The sequence below is a fragment of the Schistocerca serialis genome, chromosome 6, assembly GCF_023864345.2.
Source record: "Schistocerca serialis cubense isolate TAMUIC-IGC-003099 chromosome 6, iqSchSeri2.2, whole genome shotgun sequence".
NCBI classification, from domain to species: domain Eukaryota; kingdom Metazoa; phylum Arthropoda; class Insecta; order Orthoptera; family Acrididae; genus Schistocerca; species Schistocerca serialis.
In genome coordinates this window covers 749,487,268-749,504,207 of record NC_064643.1, presented here as the reverse complement: position 1 = coordinate 749,504,207, position 16,940 = coordinate 749,487,268, and the positions used below count along the sequence as shown (strand labels likewise).

At 39.8% G+C, this 16,940-nt stretch overlaps 1 protein-coding gene across 1 annotated transcript in view; it reads right to left on the bottom strand.

Annotated features, from left to right (window-relative positions):
• Nucleotides 1-16,940, bottom strand: part of LOC126485065 (chitin synthase chs-2-like) — a 271,806-nt gene that overhangs the window by 185,789 nt on the left and 69,077 nt on the right. Inside the window, exons 5-6 of the mRNA XM_050108667.1 lie at nucleotides 1,590-1,789; nucleotides 1,321-1,462 (exon numbers count right to left, since the gene is read on the bottom strand). Coding sequence (XP_049964624.1) covers nucleotides 1,321-1,462; nucleotides 1,590-1,789 — 342 coding nt within the window. The remainder of the gene's footprint in view (nucleotides 1-1,320; nucleotides 1,463-1,589; nucleotides 1,790-16,940) is intronic.

Below are 16,940 nucleotides of genomic sequence, written 5' to 3'. Positions count from 1 at the left end.
CTAAAACAGAGGACGAGTTAACTCTGAAGTGTGGCACAGTCAATAGAAAGAGTTGAAACAACTAAGTTCTTAGGTGCTGTAATTGACTCTCATCATAAAATAAATCTCCAGAAGAGACTCAGCTCATCAGTTTTTGCCCTACACTTTCTCTCCAAGAGTGGAAATACAGACACAATATAAGTAACGGTGTGGCCGTGCGGTTCTAGGCGCTACAGTCTGGAACCGCACGGCCGCTAAGGTCGCAGGTTCGAATCCTGCCTCGGGCATGGATGTGTGTGATGTCCTTTGGTTAGTTAGGTTTAAGTAGTTCTAAGTTCCAGGGGACTGATGACCACAGCAGTTGAGTCCCATATTGCTCAGAGCCATTTGAACCATTTTTGTATTTGTTTTTCACTTTCTGTGTCTAGCGTTTGCTGTAATCACACATTCTTACCACTTGTGTGTAATGCAGACATGGAGTATTACTTTTGTATGATTGATTGCTTTAATAAGACCTATGTATATATCCTTGTGGGTTTACCAGAGTTGGATCGATGGAGTAAGATTTAAATAAATACACTCCTTTGTGCTCACACTGTATTATCATGATTCCTGTACAGGGTGAGACACTGCTTTGCCTTGGTATGGATTAAATACTGTAGAGCAGTGTGAGACACAGCATTTATGATCAACAGCTATATTCAAGTAAGAATGAACTAGCAAATTATGATTCTGGTTATGCATCATCTGTAAAATATTTCAGAGCAAATGAAAATTTGTGCCAGGCCAGAACTCAAACCTGGCTGCTTGTTGTAAGTGATCACCTCAACCACTTTGGCTATCCGAGAACTCCTACAGGAGATCCAAATCTTGATTGTATGTACCCAGTCAGACCACAGTATTCAATATCTTAGTTGCTGTCAATACCGTGCTATATTTTATAGAGATTAATTAGTTAGTTTCATGTTTTAATGCTCATTTTGCATCATAGAGTGTAATGATATGGAATGAGTCATTCTAACTTCATATTGCAAATTAATTTCTATATATGGTTACATTCTGAAGATTTATAAGTCCTTTTTTTCTTCAAAAAGAAAAATTATATACAGACGTTGTGAGTTAATAAGTCCTAACACCCATATTTTATACATATAGTAATAGAAATTCTGCTATGGAATAGAAGGAGTCGTCAATGAGAAACTTTCTCAGCGCATTTTCAAATGTTACTTTGTTGTCTTTGCTGTTTAATCAGTATGCTAGTGTTGTAGTTATGTTCCAAAATGATGAATGGTGTTGCAAATTTATATGTACTACTCTCTAGGCATTTACTATACTACTTACCAAATATGTAACAGATATATGCTGCACATATCTGTATGATAAGTACAAAGACTGAAGCATAATAGTATGCATCCATTTCAAACTTCTCAGGAGTTGTAAGAGCCTCATCTAACACACTTGTACCAGCATCAGAACTTATTACCTGAAAGAGGATTATTCAACAAATAACCATAAACTGAAATTTCTTTAGTGTAAGACAAACTATAATGATTTCAGAAAGTTTAGTCTGCTCATAAATAATATTTTTCACTCGGCTCTCAAATACTCACTTCAATTACTGTTATTTTATGTGGTCCAAAAGCTGTAGGAAGCAGACTGAAGAAATTATTTACATTTTCGTTCTGGAGAGCAAGGATTACCAGTATAGACACAAAGAAGCACAGTATTTTCCAGCATGATATAAACAGATAATTGTAATAACGTGTTGCTGATAGTCTCTTCATTATTTGATGCAATGGCTTCACAAAACCTGAAAAACATTAAGAATTAACTCTGATTAAGGTTGGAATCAATTTTTGCAAAATGGAGGAAATATGAGAGATTCATATACAATATTTTTTATCAATATGATTATGTACCTTAGTTGATAAGACTGTGAGACATAGTGTGCACAAAAATGATCAGTAGTTCATAAGAAGTGCATTGGCACTTCCTGTAATTGACTGACAGTAAAATACATAAACTGCTAACAACATTATCTTACAAACCCTGAGGTTTCATTATTCAACAAAAGCCCAGTACAGATGGATATTCAAAAGAAAAGTCCAAGACAAATATAAGAAAGAGTCAACAAGGGGAAAGAATAAAAAATAATTATAACAACAGAAACTGCAAAAAAATTTCAAAGGTACAATAAGAGTGACTGACTGACTGGCTTTTATTTATCTTCAGGAGTCAAAATCCCAAGTACTGCCGAGAGAAAGACTTACAGTAGAAAATACTAATCCCCAATTTTGAAACCTACATTTTTTCTTTGAGGAGGAAAGGAATTGGTTCAGGGAGACCAGAAAAGAGGGGTGGGGGCTGGTCCCTCAGAGTCTTGTTTGCAAAAGGCATCAAGGAATATGTATCATAGTCAGTAGGAGGTCAAAGACAGTACACAGGTAAGAACTGTGCCAGCTTCAATTGGCAGAGACAGAAAGGGATGAGTGAAAAGTAAACATGGATTAAAAAGGAAGGGAAATGCAAAGTATAATAAACAATTCAGTTAAGAAATAGAAAGGATGGGAAATTTAGGGGGGGGGGGGGGGGGTGCGCTCAGAAAAATAGTAATGAAAAAATTAAAATAAATATGTAAATATGTAAATAAATATATAAATAAATATGTAAGGCTTGTGTCTGTATGTGTGGATGGATATGTGCGTGTGTGCGAGTGTATACCTGTCCTTTTTTCCCCCTAAGGTAAGTCTTTCCGCTCCCGGGATTGGAATGACTCCTTACCCTCTCCCTTAAAACCCACTTCCTTTCGTCTTCCCCTCTCCTTCCCTCTTTCCTGATGAGGCAACAGTTTGTTGCGAAAGCTTGAATTTTGTGTGTATGTTTGTGTTTGTTTGTGTGTCTATCGACCTGCCAGCGCTTTTGTTTGGTAAGTCACCTCATCTTTGTTTTTATATATAAATATGTAATTAAGTAAATAATGAAATGCTACAATTGGGGTTTGTTTATAGAAGTTGAGTCCAGGAGAGTTACAGGAGGAGAATATGTGTTGGAGAGCAAGTTCACATGTCCCAAGTACAAGGAAACCAATACTAAGCAAGGATTGCAGGGTAAGTATACAAATTTGGATTTGAGGGATGATTGATTGATTGAGTGATTCATCCATAGAACAATATACATTGCATGGATGTCATCAAATGATTGTACAATATTTTTTATAAAATAAACATGTCTCTTTACAGTATATAAAGCTCCTATACTTAGTTCTACTTTGCTAATCATGTCAAGTTAAATTTGTTATGCAGTACAATGTTCATGAACATTAATCTATAGTTATTTTAAATATTCGTCTGCAGTGTAATAGCTATTATCTAGTAAATATTTTTTTAGCCTTTGACTAAAGGTATGGGGATCATTTACATCTTTTATTTCTAGTTGTAATCTGTTGTGCAATTTAATACCATGATATAAAACACTATTTTGAGTTTTTGACTTGTTTATTCTGTTTAGATGTAAACAGTGTCTGGATTTGGTTCCATGGTCGTGAATTGTGCTGTTTGTGGTATACAGATTATTGCTTTTCCTCATATACTTTATGTTTTGATAAATATATTCACACGGAACTGTCATAATTTCTAACTTCTTAAACAACTCTTCACAGTGTGCCCTGTTACTGCTATTTGTTACTATTCAAACAGCTCTTTTCTGTATCTTGAAAATAGTTTGTATGTTTGCAGCACTTAACCCCCAAAACATTATCCCATAACTGATGACTGAATGGATGTGCCCAAAGTAGGCTACTTTGAGAGACGAAATATTGCACACTGGTGCAAGGATTCGCAGGGCGTAACATGCTGAAGGTAGCCTCTTTGCTAAAATTCTCACATGCCCTATCCATTTTAGCAGACAGTCTACATTCATTGCCAAGAATTTTCTGTCTGTTACACAATCAAGTACATCATTGTTTACTTTCAATGTAATGTCAATGGGTTTTTTATTTAGTTGGAAGTTTATACAGTTTGTCTTTTTGACATTTAGAGTTACTTTATTCTTTAGTGGCCAGTTGTAGATGTCCCTGAGAGCTTCATTGGATTTTTCTATTAACAGTGTTGAGCTTTTGTCTGTAATCACTACAGTGCTGTCGTCAGCAAATAGTATTTTTTCCCCATGCCTGACGCTCTGTGGGAAATCATTTATATACACTCCTGGAAATGGAAAAAAGAACACATTGACACCGGTGTGTCAGACGCACCATACTTGCTCCGGACACTGCGAGAGGGCTGTACAAGCAATGATCACACGCACGGCACAGCGGACACACCAGGAACCGCGGTGTTGGCCGTCGAATGGCGCTAGCTGCGCAGCATTTGTGTACCGCCGCCGTCAGTGTCAGCCAGTTTGCCTTGGCATACGGAGCTCCATCGCATCTTTAACACTGGTAGCATGCCGCGACAGCGTGGACGTGAACCGTATGTGCAGTTGACGGACTTTGAGCGAGGGCGTATAGTGGGCATGCGGGAGGCCGGGTGGACGTACCGCCGAATTGCTCAACACGTGGGGCGTGAGGTCTCCACAGTACATCGATGTTGTCGCCAGTGGTCGGCGGAAGGTGCACGTGCCTGTCGACCTGGGACTGGACCGCAGCGACGCACGGATGCACGCCAAGACCGTAGGATCCTACGCAGTGCCGTAGGGGACCGCACCGCCACTTCCCAGCAAATTAGGGACACTGTTGCTCCTGGGGTATCAGCGAGGACCATTCGCAACCGTCTCCATGAAGCTGGGCTACGGTCCCGCACACCGTTAGGCCGTCTTCCGCTCACGCCCCAACATCGTGCAGCCCGCCTCCAGTGGTGTCGCGACAGGCGTGAATGGAGGGACGAATGGAGACGTGTCGTCTTCAGCGATGAGAGTCGCTTCTGCCTTGGTGCCAATGATGGTCGTATGCGTGTTTGGCGCCGTGCTGGTGAGCGCCACAATCAGGACTGCATGCGACCGAGGCACACAGGGCCAACACCCGGCATCATGGTGTGGGGAACGATCTTCTACACTGACCGTACACCACTGGTGATCGTCGAGGGGACACTGAATAGTGCACGGTACATCCAAACCGTCATCGAACCCATCGTTCTACCATTCCTAGACCGGCAAGGGAACTTGCTGTTCCAACAGGACAATGCACGCCTGCATGTATCCCGTGCCACCCAACGTGCTCTAGAAGGTGTAAGTCAACTACCCTGGCCAGCAAGATCTCCGGATCTGTCCCCCACTGAGCATGTTTGGGACTGGATGAAGCGTCGTCTCACGCGGTCTGCACGTCCAGCACGAACGCTGGTCCAACTGAGGCGCCAGGTGGAAATGGCATGGCAAGCCGTTCCACAGGACTACATCCAGCATCTCTACGATCGTCTCCATGGGAGAATAGCAGCCTGAATTGCTGCGAAAGGTGGATATACACTGTACTAGTGCCGACATTGTGCATGCTCTGTTGCCTGTGTCTATGTGCCTGTGGTTCTGTCAGTGTGATCATGTGATGTATCTGACCCCAGGATTGTGTCAATAAAGTTTCCCCTTCCTGGGACAATGAATTCACGGTGTTCTTATTTCAATTTCCAGGAGTGTATATAAGGAAGAGGGTTGGGCCCAGTACACTTCCCTCGGGGAGTCCTGTATTAACATATATTGGATCGTATAAGTGTTTTACTACCAATCTTTTGCAAATATGTGAGATTTCAACTTTTTGCACTCTGTTTTCCAGGTATGATTTAAACCATTGCTTTGCTGTACCCCTTATTTCTAATAGTTCTAATTTGTGTAATAAAATTCTGTGGTCAGCTGTGTCAAAAGCCTTTGATAAATCCAACAAAATGCCTGTTGCATTCTCACCCTTGTCTAATGCTTCTAGTACGACTTTGGTAAACTGTGCTATGGTAGTCTGTGTACTTTTTGTGGGCCTGAAACCAAGTTGACCATTGCAGAGAAGATTAAATTTTTCTACATAGTTCATTAGTCTATTTTTCATTATGGTTTCTATTATTTTGGAAATACAAGATAACAAGGAAATTGGTCTGTGGTTTTCTACATTTTTTGCATCACCACTTTTTTGTAGTGGTATTACTTTTGCTTGCTCAGTTATCAAGGAAAGCAACCAGATCTGAAAGACTTATTAATTATTATTGTTAACGGGGTTTTTATGTTGTGTATACATTTCTTTAGCACACTGACTGGGATCTCATCCAACACTGTGGATTTTTTATTCTTTAGATGATGTATCTTCTGTGCCATCTCTTGCTCTGTTGTTGTAAAGGGCACCATTGAGTATGATGGCTGGTCCTGTTGGTGTAGAACATATGTGTCTGGAATTTTCTCTTGCAATTTCTTAGCAATCCCACCAAAGTATTCATTCACAAAGTTTGCTAGTTCCTTTGGGTTGCTGGTTTCAACATCTTTGCTTTTAATCTGTGCTTCCAGATTTTTTTGTCCATCATTTGCTGTCTCCTGTTTAATTATGTTCCAGATTGCTTTAATTTTGTTATCTGCTTTCAGCAATGTTTTGCCATTTGTAAGTTTTTTTTTGTATCTAGCAATACTTTCCTATAAGTTCTCCTGTAATTTTTGTAGCACTCTAAAAAAAAGCTGGGTCAGTCTGGCTATTTTTGATGGATGCAAGATGCTTTAGGGTTTCAGAGGATTTTTTGATTCCTCTGGTCACCCATATATTTTTGTTTGTTGCTCCAATTGAATGCAGTGTTTTGGGGAATGCTTCCTCAAATTTTAGTTTAAATATTGTCATAAACTTCCTCCCACACTTTATGTTGTAACTGAGATGAGAAATGACATAGGTTTGATTCTGAGAAGACCCTCTTTCATACATTCAATTTAGCATACTTTTCTACACAAATATTTGCTTTTAATATCTGACAGAGATGACCTGATAGGCCTAGATTTTGAACAAGTAAGGAGTAGTGCTTTCTTTCTATGTCTTCTGCTACATGGTCTATTATTGAGGAAGATTGTTTGGTCACTCACTGAGAAACAAGGCAATATGTATAAAAGGAAAATTCAATCAAGAAAACTAATAAATATTAGATATAATTGCTGGACATAACTTACCTTCAGGAAGCAAAATGTTTAGTGCTGCAGACAGGTACACATAAAAGTAAAAGTGATGACAACATCCTCACTTTCGGAATTATTAACTCCTTCCTTGGGGAGGAGAGAAGGAAAGCTAAAAAGGTAAGGTAGGTCACTCAGCTGCAGGATGATAGTGCCCACCTGTAGTAAGGACAAGGATAGACAAAGATGAAGGACAGGTATCAGAGAGAGATTAAAAGGTCAGAGATAGTATGTTCATAAGCAATATGTCAGCTTCAGACCAGAGATGACGCAGGCAAAGTGAAGAGTAAAGATAAATCAATGGGAAGACTCAGGTGCAAATCTTTTAGATACATTACCACACCACATACCTCTCCACTCCCATTTAAAACCTTATCCTATCCCACTAGGGGCAGGGCTACCTGAGAAAAATGCCATGTCATTACCAGCTCTGCTGAAATTTCAGCACAGCATTTTCATGGGAGCATGACCACCTATTAGCTGTCCACCCATCTGAATGGTCACCGTCAAACTGTGGCCAAGAGCAGAGTTGACCAGCCAATAGCAGAAAATACTGCTGGGCACATGCTCAATTTCAACGGTTGCTTCAGAGCCCATACCATCAAGATCCTTCCCCCAAACAGCAGAGCTTTTTAGAGCTGCATAGATAGCAGTTGTCCTTGCTTTCTTCCCATAATCCTCCTCAATCTCCACTAGCCTCCTGCCCCACACACGGAGATCCCCCCCCGCCCCCACCCCCCATCAGGACCCTAACTTTACTCAGCCTGCACCCAGACCCTCCCATTCACAGACTCCCCTTCCTCTGTTCTATCACCCACTCCTAATCGACAATATGAGAGCACAGATATTGATACCACTACTATGTATCAAATTTACCCCCACTTATCTCTCTGGTCTGAGGATCACAGTTGATGCATGGATGTCCTGTTAGCTAGGAGTGGGGTAAGCTTTTCGACACCTGCTGAAAAGTCAAGCAAGTGATTAGGTGGCAGGTGAGATCTCGGAATGAATGTGTACGAGTTGGGCACAACCTCATTGACACAAAGATTATTGTGAATCATTTATTCTAAGTGCCATCCAAATCAGTATTTCTTTTTTTCTAACAGTGATCAAACTGACTTTAAAAGAGCAATAGCTAACTAGCACGGCAATGTGAATGGCATGTGTGTTCCTGTAGCTATGTGACATTTTAGATCAACATAGGGAGTGTTTTTATGGATTGAATATACAGTAAACTCAGTATTACCTATAAAATGTTTATTTCCAAAAGCATTATTCATTATAGAATGTTTATTGAGAAAGTTATACTGAAGAGAGTAAGTCGAAGTGGGAGGACACCTATTATACACACATGGTGAAAAATGCTACTGTAGTGATATGTGTACTGTGGGAGTAAGTTTATCTGGCAATGCTGTGTGAAGGCAATCCAGTGCTGATTACAAACAACAGTAATCCACAGGTCATGCAAAAAGACAAACTAGGGGCTCCCTTGTGACACGAGTGTTTCACTCTTCAGATGGCACAGCTCCAAAGAAGTGGAAGAAGAGTCCATTTACAACTGCAGGATGTATAAGACCCGGGGCAACTGGGAGATCTGGGAAAAACCCGGGAATTTTTTTGTCTGGGAGAAATCCGGGAAAAGTCCGGGAATTTTTTAGGATTCCGGGAATTTTTGATTATTTCAGTTTTCAGTTAAATTTTTGTGATTTTGACTGGTAAGAACCAATACTCTAACAAAGGATATTACTGTATCCCACTTCTGCAGAATAATACTGCAGCAACAAAACATGAACGAGAGAAAAAAACGAAAATGAAACTTAAGTCGCAAAGGAAATATGCCATATACAACAATAATACACAGTGCTCCTACAAGTGTCTGCCAACAGCAAAGTGTGTCAAAGACTTTAGGAAGACTATGCAATGCTCCCTAACAAAAAATTGCCTCTGATGAGTGTGACGTTGACAGCTTTTTACATTAGATTAATCTGAGCAGTTGCAGGCGGGCTCTTGTGCATGTGCAGTTGAGTCGCTTCTGGCTACAGATCTGTGGCTGGGCACCACTATCTAGTATTGCTCCGGTTCGGAAATATCTGAGATCCGGAGCTGATCCACAGAGCAGTCTGAGTTGTAGTGGGGAGGTGGGTAGTCTTCACGTGACCCGTATTTATGTTTAGTGATTTTGCTGTTTCCTCTTCATTTATTGCTCTCACATTAAGTGAAAAGAATATGGGATTTCTGTGGCCGGGAGCTATCAAATGATTTAAAATACGTTCACATAATTACAGAAGACTAAAATATGTTATTAGTTTCAGGTTTTATTTCCACCTTTCTGACAGTCAATCATGAATTGCCTTGCAGAACAATGAAGTTATTTTTGTCAGTTTGCTAAAAAGATTTGGCTTTTATTAATCTTTTGAAATGAAGTGTTTAATTTCACACTGTTGGCTATTTTCAACTGTTCACTGCATTTTAAGTGCATGTTTTCCATCTTCTAGCTCTTATGGCATTATGCCATAATAAAGAACCAAACATGAGATAATACAGTACTGGCACTCAAGAAAATGTACATCCAATTCTGGATACATGCTCTTGAAGTATCCTCTGATGTCTTGTTTCTTTTATGACATAATGCAAGATCTTTTAATATTTTATACATTTGAACATGTGGGCTTCCTGTGTCATCTTTGCTGCGCAAGCACAATGACACCTGTTACCTGGCACTCTCTGGCAACTGCTGAAATGAACCAATTTCTAACAGGTCATGGGAAAATATTGCTAATGATGGTTTGAAAAGCGTTACTTTCAAAGTAAATTTCCTTTTACGCAAGATGAAATATGTGCGAGAATGTACGATGAATTTCGTAAATCACAGAGCGTTTGACTCTCATTTAAAAATCAACTCTTTGAGGACGACCATCTAGAAGAATTTTGAGCCCAGAAGATCAGACATCTATGTCATTATTAAAAATTTTACTGGCACTTTTGTGTGATGTATCTTAAAGTGTAACACATGCAAAAAAGATCAACATTACATGTGGAAGCTTTATTAATCTTAGAGACCAATATTATATGTGAAAGCTTTGTTTTTCTTGTAGCAACACTATGTATATTAATTTAAACCATTAACTTTTCTTATCTGTGTGTTCACGCTGCTTACGAGTGATCTCGCTATTGGCTGACTACATCACGTGTCCTACGTTGTCATCAGCTGGTGAGATCACGTGACATGAGCTATGACTGGCTTACAAAAGCGCGTTGCAATCTTGATTTCTAGGCTTTGGAAAGTAACATGTTGTGTTTGGTGGAATTCGAATTTATACCTTCGTAACACAAAAATATGCAGCATACATGTCGCTGCACATCAAAGATCTTTCCAAAGCGTGTTTTTCTCCCTGAGTTTCGTTTTCTAAAGTGTTGTGAAATTCTACGTCGGAGTACAAAACCATAAACATTCAAAGGATTGATAAGTTTTACAGTGCCGAGGAAAAATATACTGTCACTTAACATGGAAAAAGTGTGTTTTCAACTGGGAGAAAGTGTATTTTCAACCAGGAAAAATCCGGGAATTTTTTTTCCCACCCTGAACTGGTTCCTTAAACAGGATGAAAGTGTATCGATTCCTGGACGTAGATACTATAAAGAAAAGGAAAATGAGCCTTAGCTGTGGATTTACATGCAAAGAAATTGAACTAAAAGTCTGTGGAGGTAACAAGGGAACAGAGAAGATTGAAGAAGAAGGCTGACCACATGATAACTAAACTTGGAATGGGCAGATGGAACATCAGAGCTCATAGCAGCCACTAGTATCAGAAAGTGATAAATGCAAGTATCAAATGTGCTGTCAATGAGTAATTAGAAATGCTGAAGTAAGCAATAGTAATGCTATAATTGCATGTGATGAAACTTTGTATGGGAGAACTCTAACAGTTTCATGCAATGGGTAATATTTTCTGGATCAGTGTTTGTCAATGTAGAAATTTTAAATGGAGCCATCAGTACCCACAAATTATCAAACAGAAAATGTAAGTAATGCAGAATTTATACAAACAAACAGTAACAAGGACCAAAGTGTGGAAACTCAAGCACTCCCCAAACGATAAAATGAGAAAACATAGAGGCAGGAAGGTCAAATATGCAGGGCTACCAAAGACACGATTAGGAAAGAGCCCAAATTTAATAGATAGTGTAGCACAACTTACAGAAAAGAACATGAATGAGCTGGAAGAAAAAACTAACAAGTGGAAAGCAACTCAAAGAAATTTGAAGAAAACATGACAGACAAGAAAATAACTCTCAGAAAATTGAGGAAGAAATTGACAAGTATGAGAGTAATCTAAAGAAAACTGAAATAACAATAAAAGTCTCCAATGGCAAGTTGAGAACAGATTTGAAATTGGAATTTCAAACAGTAAGACAATGTGGCAAAACAATGGTTAAGTTATGAGAAACTATTTATGATGTGATAAAGAGGAGGAGGTTCAAAATAGGAATAGAGGAGGAATTCAAAGATGCAAAATGATAGTGAAAATTATAAAGAAAAAACGCAGATACATCACAAATAATGAGAGTGTCAGTAAGTAGTACAGAAGCTGTAGTTGAGAAAAAAGTAGTTGAAGAATTCATGGAGAAGAAGGAAAAGGTAGATTGCTTTTCAAACAAGGAAGATGATAATTATGATGATGAGGGAAAAGGAGAATATGATAAGGAAATAGAAGATAACATTAATGACTTAATAAAGACCCACAAAAAATATCACAAGAGATCAACTCAGTAAGTTCAAAAGTTGGCATCTCCAAATGCCTTTTACCTGTTATAACAAAAGTCAAAGAAATCCCTAAATATTAGAAAATTGTGATGGTTATTACTGTAGAGTTGCACAAACACAATATCAGAAATTCCACGAACCAATTTTTATTCTACCACCTTATGAAGTAACAGACTAAGACGCTAAATGAAAAAATAATCAACACACATAGCCAAGGAGTAAATTAAGGCACAGTATAACAGTGAAGTACACATTTATCATATTAGGGCCTGGCGCACTGGCTTATATAAGGCTGTTTTGCACACAGCACAGCACATGCCGCACCATCTGTGCATGGAGGTGCATGCTCTTTAATTGCGTGCACTTACTACACAGGGTTACAACAGTTATAAAAATGCAGAATGAAGAAAATGGTGTATGGTGTTCTGTAAAATAAAAGTAAAAAGTGGACTGTTTGGTTGGCATCACATGACACAAATGCAAACAGTCTTGTTTAAAAATGATGACTAGCAGAAGAAAGTGACAGAGGCACTAGAAAGTAAGTGATAGCAGTGAGGAAGTCTTATTTTCATTGTTTGATTGACTGTCTTTTTTTACAAGCAGTGGGCTAATGTGCAATGTTTTTATGTGTATTTTGGATAAAATTTTCTTATTACCATGTTTAATATGGAGAAAATACTTGAAGAATATCATGTCAGGATGCAGACAGTTATAATATACATAAAAGTGCAGCAAAACACATCAGGATAGCAGGCATCAGAGGCCGTGCATTGTATTAAACTGGACTGATATTTTTTCGTAAAGAGCTAGAGAACAGAGTGAGTGAGTCATATTGAGATGGTGCAGCACTGCAGCAGCAGAGGCAGCAACTGGCATTGCACAGAGTGGCTGTAAGCAGTAGGTGAAGTGAGGAACTTCAGACTTGCTGTCAGTGATCACCACTTGATCAGCTGAACACAACAGTTGGCAGGAGAACTAGAAGCAGGTTGCACAGACATCGCTTATGGCAGATGTGGCATCGCACGGAGGCATTATGTGAAACGTCGGCCAGCTGCTTGTCACACTGTTCAAGTGAGACTATGCAAGGAACCCATTGCGTATGATATTAGATCCCTGTGTGTTTAATTTCTTCTTATTTCAGACATTTGTATTTAGTATGTATAGTGCAATAATTTCCAACAATGGAAAACCCAAGATGGAATGTAGCAGTATTACGGAAAGGATAGTTGCTACTCACCTTATAGCAAATATACTAAGTCGCAGACAGGCACAATGAAAAGACTGCCGGAAAGTGAGGTTTCAGCCAAGAAGGCCTTCATCGAAAATAGACAACATACACATGCAGACTCATGCAAACATAACTCACACACATATGACCACAGTCTCTGGCAGCAGAAGTCACACTGCGAACAGCAGAGCATGATGGGTGAGGCAGTTGGGTGGTGAGGATAAGGAGGAGACTGGGGTGAGGAGGGGGGGGGGGGGGGATGGCAGAGTAGAGATGGGGGATGGAAAAGTGCAGCTTGTGAGAACTTACAAGGATGACTGGAGAGAGGGCAGGGCAGCTAGGTGCAGTCGATAGATTAGACAGAGATTGGGGTGGAAGTGAGGGCAGTAAAAAGACTGAGGGTGCATTGGTTGAACAGAGTCCTGTATAGTGCAGGAATGGGAACAGGGAAGGGGCTAGGTGGGTAAGGACAATGATTAACAATGGTTGAGGCAAGGAGGGTTATGGAAATGTAGATTATATTGCAGGGAAAGTTCCCACCTGTGCGATTCAGAAAATCTGGTGTTGGTGAGAAGGATCCACATGGCACAGACTGTGAAGAGTCACTGAAATGTAGAGTGTCGTGTTGGGCTGCGTGCTCAGCAGCAGGATGGTCCAGCTGTTTCTTGGCCACAGTTTGTCAGTGGCCATCAAATGGACAGAAAGCTTGTTGGTTGTCATGCCCACGATAAATGCAGCACTGTCATTACAGTCAGCTTGTAGATCACATGACTGGTTTCACAGGTAGTCCTGCTTTTGATGGGATAGGTGGTGTTTGTGACCAGACTGGAGTAAGTGGTTGTGGGAGGAGGTATGGGACCAGTGTTGCATCTAAATCTATTACACGGATATGAGCCATGAGGTGAGGGGTTGGGAGCAGGGGTTGTGTAAGGATGGACAAGGATAGTGTGCTGGTTCAGTGGTTGGCGGACTACCACTGTGGGAGGGTTGAGAAGGATAGTGGGTAGGATATTTCTCATTTCAAGACACGATGAGAGGTGTCAAAACCCAGGCAGAGAATGTAATCCAGTTGCTCTGCTCCTGGGTGGTACTGAGTCAGGAGGGGAATAGTCCTCTGTGGCTGGATGATGGGACTTTGGGAGGTGGTGGGTGATTGGAAAGATAAGGTACAGGAGATTTATTTTCATACGAGGTGGGAAGGTAATTACAGTCAGCAAAGGCCTCAGAGAGACCCTCAGTGTATTTCAAGAGGGGTTGCTCGTCACTACAGATGTGATGACCATGGATGGCTAGGCTGTATAGAAGGGACTTCTTGGTATGGAATGGATGGCAACTATTGAAGTGGAGATATCACTGGTGTTTGGTAGGTTTGTTAAGGCCAGAGGTACTGATGTAGCCATCTTTGAGCTGGAATTTGACATCAAGGAAGGTGGCTTGTCAAGTTGAGTAGGCTCATGTGAAGTGAGTGGGGGATAATGTGTTGAGTTTCTGAAGGAATGTGGATAGGGTGCCCTCAACTTCAATCCTTCAACCCTTCTGCTGGAAGAAGGAGCCACTGTTTTTTGTCTATCCAATTACATTATATTGTCAAAATGTGTGTTTCAGAGAGAGAGAGAGAGAGAGAGTGTTTCAGAGAGAGAGAGAAAGCAAGTGCATGCATGTGCATGTGTCCGTACTCAAGCTCAGTCAAGGATTTATTCAAAAGCCAGTGAAGTGTATGCTTATCGAATACTTAGTGGCTCTATTATTCGGTGAGTTGTTACTTTTATTCCTCTACACTTACATAAAGTAGTTTCTGTAAATGCTGGTGCAAGCAAAGTAGCACTACTTGTAATTTGTGGTTAGTATACTTTAATAGAAGTTGCCTGTAGTGTCTGCCTCTGCCTGTTGATGTTTAACTTGACTACTTTCACATTCCTATAGGCTCTTCATCTTGATGAGGTTTATGAAACATGATATGTGACTGACTGACTTAATGAATGAATGGTCTTTCTTGTTGTGCTCTTGAAACGGATTGCTAACAATGGTGGTCATAATTCCGCCCAGAGTAAAATCTGTGTATCAGTATTCAGTTGCTTATTTTTATTCCTTGTATTTTTTGATACTGTTAAAGAAATTCAATGTGTTATAAGGATACAAAAGAACAATCTAACACATGTAACAGTGCCAACACAAGCTGAGTTGGTGCAAGTGCACAGTAACAATGCAACACCATTTAAAAGTGGTTAGGGGTGCAGATATTTCCTTTGTGATCAGATGAGTTTGAATGTCAAAGAACAAAGTGACAGATCATCTCACTGGGTAGAGTCAGTAATGAAAAGGGAACCAAAAGCCCTGGTGCTTGAAGACAAGCATATCGCAGTTGAAGTGATGGTGAAAAAAGCAAAAGTCAGTCATGGATCAGTTTTTGACATCTTGTACAAAATTTTGAATGTGATGAATGTCACCACCTCCTGGGTTATGTAACTGCTCACACCTATTCAAAAAGCCCGCCAAACTGAGCCAGTAGTGGAAATGTTTCACCTGTTTCAGGCTACTTAATCACCATCAGTGAGTGCTGCTTATATCTCTATGGTCCTAAGACAAAGAAACAAAGTAAGGAGAGCAAACTTATGTATTTACCACCACAAAAAAGCAAGTGATGCTTTTTTTGGGGGGGGGGAGGGGGGGGGAGGACTGTCATGGTGAGATTCTAACAGGTATGCTTGTTCACGGCAAACCATCACATGAGCACACTTGAAAATCTCCTTACAAGGCTGCAAGAGACTATCAAGATGACAGTGTCATACTAAGTGGTTCAAGGGCGTGCCTCTTCTCCGTGACAACACCCCAGTTCACTCTGCACAGGACACAGTCACAAATGCTACTTATTTGCACTATCAAATTTTGTCTTCAACTCCCTTGTCATACTCTCCTAACATAGCAACAATTTTCTTCTTCCTCTTTCTTCAATAAATAAACCCTTGTTTGGCAGGCATTTCCAATTAAGGTGATACCTGAATAGCCAAAATACAGAATTCTACAACCAAAGTCTCCACCAAGTCATACATTGTTGGGAAAAATTCATCACAGTGAAGGGTTAATATGTAACTTTTATGATTACAGCTTGAATTTTTTTGTGGTGGTAAAAACTTCATGTCTACTCCTTGTACATGCATCCTGGACAGTTCTTTACCCTTATATTAGTCATGAAAATCTTAAAATGTAAATTACATTCAGAATCAATTTTCACTCTTGGACCCAGATTTGGATTCTGGTCCAGTACCCAGTTTTAATCTGCCAGGAAGTTTCAGTACTTTAGGTGCTTGTAAACAGTGCCCATTATCAATTCCAGGTGAAGTACAAGGGGTGTGGTAAAATGTACTGGACAATGACTTATGATTTCAGTAAGTTTTATATTTTCACTGCTACAAAGATTGGGGATCATTGTAGCTGATGTGGTTGACATAAAGACTTTGATTACTCATTTGATCAGTAATCATTACAATTTATAAATTCCTTTTAATTTTTATAGTAATGTATGTCTGCTAAAAACAAAGGTAAGCCCAGTACCTTGGAAGGTGATATATTTGAGATACCTCATTATCAATTTTTAGTGTTGAGGGATTTACTTCAGTTGTTTGTATTTAATGCTGCTGACAACATAACATCATAGTTTTATAGGAAAAAATTCATTACCTACACAACCAAAGATAAATGCCATTTCCGGTTAGTACAACTCTCCATACAGTGGCCAATATCAAAAACCATTTGAGTGATCATTACAAAAGTATTGTCTGGGAATGGTGGCTGGGTTCTATCGCATCCTCCATCATCCCAAATGTTCAGAGAGATTGACCTTGTCTATTCAAATGG